Raw genomic sequence first — 14,679 nt, forward strand, 5'->3', positions numbered from 1 at the left:
TGGAGGGTCTTGTCCAGTATTTATGCCCAGAGGACGCTGGGTGCTCTCTCTGCCATGGCCACCCATCTGGTGCTACTTGTAATGTGTCGTCTCTTCCCCAGTGCTCCCTCGGGCATCCGCACACGACTTGGTCGCCATCTGTGGCAGGTGTCTCAGGCCTGTCCTGTGTCGGGAGTTCTATTCACAGTCCGCTCCCATTCTTAGATGTCCTGGTCAAGAGGAAGGCAGATGGCACGCTGGGGTACAGTGTGTATCGTAAGCCCACCCACACTGACTTATACCTTCAAGCCAGTAGCTGCCACCACCCAGCACACAACAATGGAGTCTTGAAAACATTAGTTCCCAGGGCTAAGGCTCTGTCGGATATGGAAAGTCTGGCAACAGAGATAGAATATCTACAGCCGGTGTTCAGCAGAAATAGATACTCCTCCACAGACATCCAAGGGGCACTTCGTGCTACCAGCCAACCACAGGGTACAGAAGAGGAGCCAGAGGAGGCAAAGAAGGTGGCATACCTGCCATACGCTGGACCTATTTCTGCAAAGATATGCAGAATTCTTTCAAAATATGATATAAAAAGTATCTTCGGTCCACCCTCCAAAATTGGGACAATGCTAGAGAGTGTGAAGACAACGTGGGGCTACGTAAACCAGGCATTTACAACATCCCGTGCCAGTGTGGAAAATCATACATTGGCCAGACAACCAGGACGGTGGATGTCAGGTTCAAAGAACACCAGACGCACACCAGACTGGGACAGGCAACCAAATCTGCCATAGCAAAGCACTGTCTGGAGCTCGGTCACTCAATGGACTACAACAACACCAAAATTGTGACGCAGACTCCAATATTTTGGGACAGTTTCATAAAGGAGGCCATCGAGATCGAGGTCACGGACAACCTGTTACCAGCTCAGCTCGGCATGGAGTCCGGCTCTGGAGCTCCTCAAGGAGTAGTAACACCACAGGAGCAGCACCAGGCGGGTGCAGACCGCGACCGCAACTCCCGACGCAGGACGGGCTTCTGACAGCCGCCACGACCACAGATGATGGACAAACCGAGCGCAGACGACCGTCGGAGCACCAGGGAAGTGCCAACAACTCAGGAGCAGCGCCAAGCAGGCGCGGACTGTGAACGGAGTGTCCCACGTGAGATGGGCCTCAGACAGCTGCCACAACTGCAGATGGTGGACAAGGCGGGTGCAGACGTCTGTGGGAGCACCAGGGAGGTGCCAACACCTCAGGAGCAGCGCCAAGCAGGCGCAGACCACGAACGGAACGGGGTCTGGCCCCAGACAGCTGCCACGACCACAGGTGGTGGACAAGCCCGGTGCGGATGTCCGTGGGAGCACCAGGGAGGTGCCAACACCTCAGGAGCAGCGCCAAGCAGGCGCAGACCACGAACGGAACGGGGTCTGGCCCCAGACAGCTGCCACGACCACAGGTGGTGGACAAGCCCGGTGCGGATGTCCGTGGGAGCACCAGGGAAGGGCCAAAAGCTCAGGAGCAGCACAAGGCGGGCGTGGCCCGCAAACGGAATGCCCAACACAGGACGAGCCTCCGACAGCTGCCACAGATGGCGACCAACTCGGGCGTGGATGTCCGAGGGAGCACCGGGGAAGAGACAACACATTACAAGCAGTGCCAGGCGAGCGTGGACGGCAGAGATAGCACCCAGCACCCTGTGGGCATAAACACTGGACAAGATCCTCCAATACGGCAGTCTCAGGTAGCACCTGAAGAAGGCAATGAGTTAATGTGGCCGAAAATTTTGCCAGAGTGACACAAACATCTGGCAGTAGACCTGATTATTCCACATGTCAACAATGCAAGTGCTTCAGAAACTTCTCATTTGTGTGGCTGCAACTGTAAATATGTACTATCTTTTTTGTGTCACAGACAAAACAAATTAATTAATGTTGAGCACAATATAGTTACAATAGCAGGCCATTGAAACATGATTTGAAAGAATGAAGTTTTGCTGTGTTTACTGGAGCAGTCTGGTTCCCACATCCTTTGGTGACCACTGTATTATTTATATTCTGAATTAACTATAATACATGCAATATAGTATGTAGATTCATAGTTGAAGATTACAGTAGTTACACAAAGATCAAGAAATTTCTGCACTGTATAGTAGTGTGGAAAGCTACATCAAGCAAGTCTTTGGCCCAAAGGCTGCAACCTCGCTTCACACACACACACACACACACACACACACACACACACAAATGGATAATGCAAGTAGTTTCTTCTTGTCAAATTGTTTATGAAAGTTACCGTTGTTTTGAAACTATGATTTTTTTTTAAACATACTTCATAATGGAGTTAATGTACTATAACACTGTCCATATGCCCACGTATTTAAAAACAATTATTCAATTGGCTCTATACAGGATGAACCAGAACTTCATCAACAAATATCTATGACATATACATGCAGACTGAAGCAACAAATGAAAATCTGTACCACGGCTTGGATATGAACCTCGGTCTCCTGCTCACTAAGCAGACATGTAACCACTACACCGCTCTGGCACAGTGGCTCTGTACAACTGTATGGCCTACCCCAGTACACCCTCCTCCTCATCCAAATTCCCATTCATGCCTCAGTCCACTTGATACTCTTCCTAAACTTGAACAGCATTGCATAGGCTCTTCAACTACATTGGAACAGCACGTCAATGGTTTGCTTGTAACAAGTTAAAGGCAGTAAGTACCTGGATATGCCTTACAATACACTATCTTACTTCAGAATCTCTGTCTCACCTAACCCAGTTGGTATTATTCCATGTCTGATGACCATTTCTAAGAATACCTCCTCCACTTGTGATTTTGGAACAATGTATTCATTATTCCTAGCTGAAATTTACTGTAGAATTCAGTTAGTTTTCCTGCTCTCTCATTCCTACTATTGAACTCACATTCTCCCATAAGTGGGTGGAGCAGCTCAAAAATGGTCGTGACTCAGTGACTGATGAACACCATTCTGGCTGACCAGATGCAGTTTCAACTCTCTCACTTGAAAGTTGAATAGATGACATTATTCATGAAGATCAGCGTGTGACTGTGGAAATGGTAGTTAATAAGGTTCAAGTTAGTACTGGTAAGTTCATAACATTACCTGTAACAAGCTGAAGTATCACAAAACATGTGCATGATGGGTCCCAAAGGAGTTGACGCGACTACACAAGGAAACAAGGTTGAGAGAGTGCACAAAGCTAAAGGAACATTACAAAAGAGAAGGTGAGCACTTCCTCAATGAAATTTTAACTTGTGATGAAACTTGGGTTCACTATTATGAGCCAGAATCAAAAAGACAAAGCATGGAGTGGAAGCACACCAATTCAAAATGCGAGCATCAGCTGAAGGTCCAGTTTTTTGTAATTATCTTGAACAGTAGCATACAACGAACAGCGAATACTACCCAGATTTGCTTTTAAACAATGTGAAGCCAGTTATGAGAGAGAGAGAGAGAGAGAGAGAGAGAGAGAGAGAGAGAGAGAGAGAGAGAGAGAGAGAGAGACGTAGTGGGTCTCAGAAGAGAGGTGTAATTCTCCAGCAAGACAATGCATGTCCTCATATTGCTAAACTAACCCGTGCAACCACTGACAAAATGGGCTGCGAAGTACTGCATCATCCCTCTTATAGTCCTGATTTAGCACTTAGTGATTTGCATTTGTTTTGTGTACTGAAGGACACATTATGTGGGAAGACGTTCCAAGACGAGGACGTGAAAAAGTTTGTGGGAAATTGGTTCAAACATCAAGAAAAAGAGTTCTTTGCAGTCTGAATAAAAAAGCTTGTATACAGTTGAAACAAGTGCATCAATGTTCAAGGAGATTATGATGAAAAGCAGAAAAAGTATTGTTTTGTAAAAATAAACACTTTTTTCTCCAACACAATTTTTTTCTCCAACATCAGTTGGTAACAGCGAATATCCCATGGTGACATCTTATTCCAACACACACTCATTTCTTAGTTATGTGATTTTTTTCTGGGGGATCAAAGACACAACACATGTATACAGTTTTTAACCTGCAGAAAATTGCTGCAAGTATAATAACTAGAACAACAATCAGCCGCTCAGAATCTTTACTGCACCAAGTAAGCACATCTACCAATCTGTTGTACATCTTAGGGAAGCCATTTCTAAGTATTTGCTTAACAGTTCTACACATAACCATGAAACAGAGCCAGTTTGGATTTCCATTTACCAAGGAAACACAAACAAAAACTCAAAGTAGCATTTTCTATCAGGAAATAAAACTGTATAATGAACTGCCCAAAGAGATGAAAAAGATTATTGCATCAAAATACATCTGTTTGAAACAGCCGCTAAAACGTTCTTCATAAGTAATGTATACAACGCAATCAGAGATTACTTTGTGAATTCAAACTTCTGCTTAATAAGTAAAGGTGATAACTACAACACCTTGTGATATTACAATACTGTAATGCTTTTGCATGAAAGTCATACATGAAGCTCTAACTGCATTATAGTAATGTCCTGTCGTTTTCCCTAGTTCAACATCCCACTCCTCATGAATGAATATAGCTCAGGGATGACATGGAGCTGTGCATCCATGACACATGGTAAGATGTTTGTGGTCCTGGAGTCAGTTTTCTGAAGGGACTGAAGGGAATGGATGGGGCACAGCAGCATGTTTATGGTCCTGTAGCCACCAGTGAGTTTATGTAGCATGTGCAATAACAGTGTAAAGAGAAATGAAGAAACAGTGCAAAAAGATTTTCATATTACAACTTACCTTGTGCAAACTGTGTATGAACAGAAGAATATACATGTCAATGATAGTGAAATTACGGGATCTGAATATGAACTGCAGGAATCCACCCATATACGGCACCCTCTGGCACTCATCATTCCCAACAAATAAAGTAGTTTGTGGTTGGAGAATACTTTAAGACCAATGGAGAGGTCATATCACACTTCAAAGAGTGTTTCAAGCAATGGAAAATCCAGGATGGAATGTAACAATATTGTGGAAAGGAAAGTTGCTACTCACCATATAGCAGATATACTGAGTCGCAGATAGGCACAACAAAAAGACTGTCACAAATATAGCTTTCAGCCAGTAATGGCTTTGTCAAAATTAGATGACAAACACACGCATGCAAATGCAACTCATACACACACATGACTGCAATCTCAGGTAACAGTTTCATTGCATGAGTATGAATGTATGTGTTTGTCATCTAATTTTGATGAAGGTCTTATTGGCCGAAAGATATATTTGTAACAGTCTTTTTGTTGTGCCCATCTGCGACTCAGCATCCCCACTATATGGTGAGAAGCAACTTACCTTTTCACAATTTTGTTAAAAGAGTGTTTTGTAGAATATCCACAGTCATATTTCACAGCTTGCACCTACTAAAAAACAAGGTGTGAACAAATTCGATTGAGGTAAAAGGTGACTAAATTGAAAAATGGACTTTACACTTGTCTCACCCTCAAATTCCATTATTTTCTTAGTAGTTCCCTCTAATCTGATCTCCTGGTATTTTAATGTCCCATCTGCAATTACTACTCCCTCTAAACTGCCTCTAGTAAGTTTTCACAGTCCTCCTTCCTCTTTACTGCTGTCTTCTTTACTTTCTCACCATCTCTCATCATATCATCCCACCTTCCCTAACCATAAAATCATCCACACTTATTTCAAGTCTCTATTTTGGACACAAGTGAGGGGCACAAGTTTTAAATCTGAGCTACACTCCTTAACACCCTGTTACAATATATACTAACACTGAGTTTTCCCTCTCCTCCTTGGTGAATGATTTTATTTTCTAATACAATGTTTCTGTTCCACATAGGCTTTTCCACTGTAGATCAATGAATACTATAGATATCTGCTTTGCAATACTAAATCACCTGTGGCAGCACTTTGACATTCTTTGCCACATGAGTTTAGCATGATCGTATCGCTGTTGTATTAGAGCATTAGAACTGTTGGCATAGTGACTTAGAGTTGCTTATGTTTATCGTAGTGTCTTTGAATGTGAAAGTAATAAAAGTTTTCTGAACAACTGCATATTATTCTTAGTTCGGGCATACCAGAAAGTTGCCACACACCTATGTAGTCCACTGTTCTGAGAATTAGATATGCTTCATATCACTTCTCTCTACATTTATGAGGTCTTTGCTACATTACAATCCTGAATTATTTGCATGAAATTATATTGGAAATGTTTACAGAATAACACAAAACGAATTCCATATTTCCACTTATGGCTTTAAATCTGCATCCAGAATCTACAATACATGGTTAGCAGTAAATTGAAAGAAAGTAATTTTAGAGCACTGAATCAATGTTAATTATTCATCCTGTTTCCATACATACAAAGAACTCTCAAATGGTTAAAATAATATTTAAGAAAGATAATTCACAAATTTTGGCATGGATTACATAAATTAAAACTTAATAGCTTTTTTTACAATAATATATGATGGCTCATAATTGTATTATAAAGATGGAGGTCTGTTATAAATAAACTCTGTATACAATCATACTGTAAACTAGATCTTGACAAGTCACCTGCTTGCAATATCAGTTATATGAATCAAAACAAAGAATATAATAAAACGACAATTTAAGTTACTGTGATCACGACACCGTCTTGCTGAAACTGTTCTGTAATACAAGTGAAATATAGAGCACACGAATAATGCAGTATCCAAAGGAATTTGGATCCATGAGAAACAAGTACGAAGTGACAATAATATCAACAACATTCGTGACTACCACATTCCATATCACTACTCTCATTCCTCATAGGCCTACTTCTGTGAAACCAATTACGATTCGTTTCTGACACAATATTGCCACATTGTCCGATTAATTACCTACAAAGTTACACCTGTTACGACGATTATTTGAACTAGAAATGTACAATTAAATTCGCAAAATATCTTCATTAAGAATATCACTAAATTCGGCAAAAAAACATTAGTTATATTTCTGTGTATCGTACGTAAAACTCAGCGCGAGGGAGGGGGGGGGGGGGGGGGGATTTTTCTGGATGTCAACGAGACAGCAGTAGCACATATGGCAAGATTTCCACAAACTTCACCTTTGACATAATATAAATGCAGCATTAGAAGATCTAACAAAATCACTTGCATGTGTTTTCCGTTCAACTTACCTGTTGACTTCATTTGAACTTCGCCAAATCCGTCTCTGTACACAGTCAATTTTTCGAGAAATTAAGTAAACAGAGAGTACACCACTCTTTGACAACACACCTAAATGCTTGAACTTTCGTGTGATGCTAATTTCCAAATAATTGTCCAAGCTTATTGTTGGAATAAGGCTAGTCAACGTAATTATCCTCTGATCCATTGTTTCTATACACTTGTGTAAATGTTTACAAACAACACTCACGTGCTTCTGTCAAGTTTCGGAGCGAGTCAGCTGTCAAACATTATACCAACTTAGAAAATGTAACGCGAGACGTCGACCATTGGCTCGAGAGATCTTCAAGATAATCTGACATAAGCTATATACAAGAGCGTCAAGTTAACAGTTCACTCTTGATTCAGGCTGGAGACAGGTTTTGAAACGAGAAGAGGTACTGGATACCAGCTACTGAAACGGGATACCTCTCGTTTTCTTATTGCTTATATACTGTTTCACCTGTCCTGGATGGGAACGTGATACCCTCTACGACTTCTGTTTTATCGTGACTGGTTGTTACGACTTACTACAATCTGTAAAAGCTGATAAAACAATGCTTCGTAACTGTTATCCAAACACGTACCGTCACAAACAGAGAAATGTAATTTATTACTTTAGTGGTAACAACTCATTTGCCACATACGTCACTGACATAATATCATTAGTTGAAACATTTTGTGAGTTAATAAAGCCATTTAATTGGATTAGATTCGATTAGATTACTACTAGTTCCATGAATCGTGAACACGATATTTCGTAATGATGTGGAACGAGTCAAATTTTCCAATACATGGCATAATTAAGGTAATTTAATAACATAATTAAGTTAATATAACAACTTTCTTATTTTTAGGTTTTTTATTTATTTTTTTCTTTGGTTTTTCTTTTTTTCTTAATTTATGTCTAAAAATTCCTCTATGGAGTAGAAGGAGTTGTCATTCAGAAATTCTTTTAATTTCTTCTTAAATAATTGTTGGTTATCTATCAGACTTTTGATACTATTTGGTAAGTGACCAAAGACTTTAGTGGCAGTATAATTCACCCCTTTCTGTGCAAAGTTAGATTTTATCTTGAATAGTGAAGATCATCCTTTCTCCTAGTATTGTAGTTATGCACACTGCTATTACTTTTGATTTGGGTTTGGTTGTTAATAACAAATTTCATAAGAGAGTGTATATACTGAGAAGCTACTGTGAATATCCCTAGATCCTTAAATAAATGTCTGGAGAATGATCTTGGGTGATTCCAGCTATTATTCTGATTACACGCTTTTGAGCAATAAATACCTTATTCCTCAGTGATGAATTACCCCAAAATATGATGCCATATGCAAGCAATGAGTGAAAATAGGCGTAGTAAGCTAATTTACTAAGATGTTTATCACCAAAATTTGCAATGACCCTTATTGCATAAGTAGCTGAACTCAAACGTTTCAGCAGATCATCAATGTGTTTCTTCCAATTTAATCTCTCATCAATGGACACACGTAAAAATTTTAAATATTCTACCTTAGCTATATGCTTCTGATTAAGGTCTATATTTATTAATGGCATCATCCCATTTACTGTATAGAACTGTATGTACTATGTCTTACCAAAATTCAGTGACAGTCTGTTTACAAGGAACCACTTAGTAATTTTCTGAAAGTCATTATTGGCCATTTCCTCAGTTAATTCTTGTTCGTCAGGTGTGATTACTATACTTGTATCATCAGCAAAGAGAACTAACTTTGCCTCTTCATGAATACAGAATGGCAAGTCAATAATATATATATTAAGAACAACAAAGAACCCAAGACCGACCCTTGTGGAACCCCATTCTTGATAGTTCCCCAGTTTCAGGAATGTGCTGATATTTGCATATTATGAGAACTGCTTATTTCAACTTTCTGCACTCTTCTATTTGTGCACTGTCCCACTCATGCCACAATACTTGAGCTTGACTAGCAGAATTTCATGGTTTACACAATCAAAAGCCTTTGAGAGATCACAAAAAATCGCAATGGGTGGTGTTCAGTTATTCAGATCATTCAAAATTTGATTGGTGAAAGCATATGTGGCATTTTCTGTTGAAAAACCTTTCTGGAAACCAAGCTGACATTTTGCTAGTACTTCATTTTTACAGATATGTGAAGCTACTCTTGAATACATTACTTTCTCAAAAATTTTGGATAAAGCTGTTAGAAGAGAGATTGGACGGTAATTGTTGACATCAGATCTATCCCCTTTTTTATACAAAGGTATAACAATAGCATATTTCAGTCTATCAGGGAAAATGCCCTGTTCCAGAGAGCTATTACACAGGTTGCTGAGAATCTTACTTACCTGTTGAGAACAAAATTTTAGTATTTTGCTGGAAATGCCATCAATTCCATGTGAGTTTTTACTTTTAAGCAAGTTTATTATTTTCCTAATTTCAGAGGGAGAAGTGGGTGAGATTTCAATTGTATCAAATTGCATAGGTATAGCCTCTTTCATTAACAGCCAAGCATCTTCTAATGAACACCTGGATCCTACTATATCCACAACATTTAGAAAATGATTATTAAAAATATTTTCAACTTCTGACTTTTTGTTCATAAAATTTTCATTCAATTTGATGGTAATACTGTCTTCCTGTGATCTTGGTTGACCTGTTTCTGTTTTAATAATATTCCAAATGGTTTTAATTTTATTATCAGAGTTGCTGATTTTAGACATGATACACGTACTTCTGGATTTTTTAATAACTTTTCTTAATATATCATAGTAGTTTCTATAATGTTTGATAGTTTCTGGGTCACTACTCTTTCTTGCTGTCAGATACATTTCCCTTTTCCGGTTACAAGATATCTTAAAAAAAGGTGCTGCTCCAACACCTGTAACCACTGGTATTTTACCATTCATAGCAGTGCCTCTCCCCCCCCCCCCTTAAATTTCCTGCTATTACCCATGCCAGTTTACCCTTCCCTTTCCCGTTGAGATGTAGGCCATGCCTGGTATAGTCCCGTCTACTGAGAGAATCAACAGAAACCACACCAATATGAACCCCCGCACCCGGCCCAAGTAGCCGTTCCAACTCCAAATTAACTCTCCCTACATAAGAGTTCAAATGAGGCCGGTCATGGCGTCTCAGGACAGATACAAATTCAACATTGGTGTGTCTCGATGCCGACGCAATCTTTACCAGGTGACACTCTATACTGTACCGAGGTTATGTTTTATTGGTTTATGATATAGGACTTAACAGTTTTACCTACAGTATATAACAAGTTAACCGATTGCAGGATTTAAAAAGTAAACAATCTCACCTAACTGCGAAAAATATAAAAAAATTCTCCAAAAAAATGCCATGAAATATTCTTTGCTCAGCCTGCTGTTAATTGAAACAAAAGATGGGACTACGGTCACTTCTGATTTACCACTGTTGTGATGTGACTCGTTGGCAAACACCACACTTGGCAGTCCACACTGTGTTTAACACGGCGTTGATGTGTGGTAAATTTTTTATGTGAAAGATTCTAAGTCACTCCGTATTTTTAATACCACATTATACTACCAGTTTAAATTCATGGGTGGGCAAGTTCCATGTTCAAAGTGTGTCAAGAGCATACCGTTTCCAATCAGATCATGTCTAATAGGAAAGGATGGTGCAAAACGGGTAGCGGGACAGAAGGTGGTATAGGACTTACCTCCACGGTAAGTGATGCAGTCCGTCGGAATTATCAGAACATTGGCATCACATGACTATCTGCTACCAGACGACAGTTTTCCGCCATTCCTTAGGTGTGTCTGTGATATTGTGGCCCCTGCTTAGTATTCTGTCATTGTTTTGCAACTGGTCAACATTCTTTCGTCTAGAGTAAGTAGAAATGATATACATTGAGACAACATGCTGTATTATTATTTCGAAGTATACATTATGAGCTTCTTGTTTTGTTACATTACTTAAAATATTTGAATTATGTTTGCTGTCAAGACCACATAACTGTAAAAATATGCTGGTGAGGCAAAACGGGTGAGCATAATAAGGGAGTACCCCATACTGCCCTACTTCATATTTGATTGCATTTTATTTAATCTGATGGATTTCTTTTTCGGTTCTATATTTCAGAATAGTAAGAACGTATAAAAGGAATATGGAAAGATAACTTTGTTGCAGTGTATCTGTGCAAGAAGCAGTTCAGGCCATTGTAAATGGCTATATGGGATGCAGAAGGGCAGCTACTCAATTTCACATGCCTCTGACAACTTTAGACCATCACCTTAAGAAAAGAAGGGAGGATCCAAAGTATGAAACTCATAAAAAATGGGACATTTTCTGTGTATTTTTAATGAGGAGAAGGAAGAAGATCTTGTGCAGTATCTAACAAAACGTCCCCCCATGAACCATGGACCTTGCCGTTGGTGGGGAGGCTTGTGTGCCTCAATGATACAGATAGCCATACCGTAGGTGCAACCACAACTGAGGGGTATCTTTTGAGGGGCCAGACAAACGTGTGGATCCTGAAGAGGGGCAGCAGCCTTTTCAGTAATTGCAGGGGCAACAGTCTGGATGATTGACTGATCTGGCCATGTAACACTAACCAAAACGGCCTTGCTGTTTTGGTACTGTGAACGGCTGAAACCAAGGGGAAATACAGCGGTAATTTTTCCCAAGGGCATGCAGCTTTACTATATGGTTAAATGATGATGGCATCCTCTTGGGTAAAATATTCCGGAGGTAAAATAGTCCCCTATTCGGATCTCTGGGCGGGGATTACTCAGGAGGGCGTCGTTATCAGGAGAAAGAAAACTGGCATTCTACAGATCCGTTAATCAGGCAGGTAGGTTAGAAAATTTAAAAAGGGAAATGGATAGGCTAAAGTTAGATGTAGTGGGTATTAGTGAAGTTCGGTGGCAGGAGGAACAAGACTTCTGGTCAGGTGAATACATGGCTATAAATACAAAATCAAAAAGGGGTAATGCAGGAGTAGGTTTAATAATGAATAAAAAAATAGGAGTGTAGGTAAGCTACTACAGGCAGCATAGTAAACGTATTATTGTGGCCACGATAGACATGAAGCCCATGCCTACTACAGTAGTACAAGATTATATGCCAACTAGCTCTGCAGATGACGAAGAAATTGAAGAAATGTATGATGAGATAAAAGAAATTATTCAGGTAGTGAAGGGAGACGAAAATTTGATAGTCATGGGTGACTGGAATTCGACAGTAGGAAAAGGGAGAGAAGGAAACATAGTAGGTGAATATGGATTGGGGCTAAGAAATGGAAGAGGAAGTCGTCTGGTAGTCGTTTGCACAGAGCAGAACTTAATTATAGGTAACACTTGGTTCAAGAATCGTAAAAGAAGGTTGTATACATGGAAGAATCCTGGAGATGCAAAAAGGTATCAGATTTAGGAACCAGGTTTTAAATTGTAGGACATTTCCAGGGGCAGATGTGGACTCTGGCCACAATCTATTGGTTACGAACTGTAGATTAAAACTGAAGAAATTGCAAAAAGGTGGGAATTTAAGAAGATGGGACGTGGATAAACTGAAAGAACCAGAGGTTGTACAGAGTTTCAGGGAGAGCATAAGGGAGCAATTGACAGGAATGGGGGAAAGAAGTACAGTAGAAGAAGAATGGGTAGCTCTGAGGGATGAAGTAGTGAAGGTAGCAGAGGATGAAGTAGGTAAAAAGACGAGGGCTAGTAGAAATCCTTGGGTAACAGAAGAAATATTGAATTTATTTGATGAAAGGAGAAAATATAAAAATGCAGTAAATGAAGCAGGCAAAAAGGAATACAAACGTCTCAAAAATGAGATCGACAGGAAGTGCAAAATTGGCTAAGCAGGGATGGCTAGAGGACAAATGTAATGATGTAGAGGCTTATCTCACTAGGGGTAAGATAGATACTGCCTACAGGAAAAGAGAGCCACTTGTATGAATATTAAGAGCTCAGATGGAAACCCAGTTCTAAGCAAAGAGGGGAAATCAGAAAGGTGGAAGGAGTATATAGAGGGTCTATACAAGGGCGATGTACTTGAGGACAATATTATGGAAATGGAAGGGGATGTAGATGAAGATGAAATGGGAGATACAATACTGCTTGAAGAGTTTGACAGAGCACTGAAAAATCTGAGTCGAAACAAGGCCCCAGGAGTAGACAACATTCCATTAGAACTACTGACAGCCTTGGGAGAGCCAGTCCTGACAAAACTCTATCATCTGGTGAGCAAAATGGATGAGACAGGCGAAATACCCTCAGACTTCAAGAAGAATATAATAATTCCAATCCCAAAGAAAGCAGGTGTTGACAGATGTGAAAATTACTGAATTATCAGTTTAATAAGTCACAGCTCCAAAATACTAACACAAATTATTTACAGACGAATGGAAAAACTGGTAGAAGCCGACCTCGGGAAAGATCAGTTTGGATTCCAGAGAAATGTTGGAACACGTGAGGCACTACTGACGTTACGACTTACCTTAGAAGGTAGTTTAAGGAAAGGCAAACCTATGTTTCTAGCATTTGTAGACTTAGAGAATGCTTTTGACAATGTTGACTGGAATACTCTCTTTCAAATTTTGAAGGTGGCAAGGGTAAAATCCAGGGAGCAAAAGGCTACTTACAATTTGTACAGAAACCAGATGGCAGTTATAAGAGTTGAGGGGCATGAAAGGGAAGCAGTGGCTGGGAAGGGAGTGAGACAGGGTTGTAGCCTGTCCACGATGTTATTCAATCTGTATATTGAGCAAGCAGTAAAGGAAACAAAAGAAAAATTCGGAGTAGGTATTAAAATCCAGAGAAGAAATTAAAACTTTGAGGTTCACCGGCAAAGGACTTGGAAGAGCAGTTAAAAGGAATGGACAGTGTCTTGTAAGGAGGGTATAAGATGAACATCAACAAAAGCAAAACAAGGATAATGGAATGTAGTCCAATTAAGTCGTGTGATGCTGAGGGAATTAGATTAGGAAATGAGACCCTTAAAGTAGTAAAGGAGTTTTGCTATTTGGGGAGCAAAATAACTGATGATGGTCGCAGTAGAGAGGATATAAAATGTAGACTGGCAATGGCAAGGAAAGCGTTTCTGAAGAAGAGAAATTTGTCAACATCGGATATAGATTTAAGTGTCAGGAAGTCGTTTCTGAAAGTATTTGTTTGGAGTGTAGCCATGTATGGAAGTGAAACATGGACAATAAATTGTTTGGACAAGAAGAAAATAGAAGGTTTTGAAATGTGGTGCTACAGAAGAATGTTGAAGATTAGGTGGGTAGATCAAGTATCTAATGAGGAGGTATTGAATGGGATTGGGGAGAAGAGAAGTTTGTGGCACAACTTGACCAGAAGAAGGGATTGGTTGGTAGGACATGTCCTGAGGCATCAAGGGATCACAAATTTAGCATTGGAGGGCAGTGTGGAGGGTAAAAATCGTAGAGGGAGACCAAGAGATGAATACACTAAGCAGATTCAGAAGGATGTAGGTTGCAGTAGGTATTGGGAGATGAAGGAGCTAGCACA

The 14,679-nt window shown here is 40.0% G+C and overlaps 1 protein-coding gene across 1 annotated transcript in view; it reads right to left on the bottom strand.

The window, feature by feature from the left end:
• Positions 1–7,670, bottom strand: part of LOC126272342 (spatacsin) — a 324,204-nt gene extending 316,534 nt beyond the window's left edge. The window contains exon 1 of the mRNA XM_049975137.1: positions 7,161–7,670. Within this exon, the coding sequence (XP_049831094.1) occupies positions 7,161–7,357 (197 nt within the window). The 5' untranslated portion in view covers positions 7,358–7,670. The remainder of the gene's footprint in view (positions 1–7,160) is intronic.
• Positions 7,671–14,679: the final 7,009 nt, after the last annotated feature.

This window comes from Schistocerca gregaria, chromosome 5, assembly GCF_023897955.1.
Source record: "Schistocerca gregaria isolate iqSchGreg1 chromosome 5, iqSchGreg1.2, whole genome shotgun sequence".
NCBI lineage: Eukaryota > Metazoa > Arthropoda > Insecta > Orthoptera > Acrididae > Schistocerca > Schistocerca gregaria.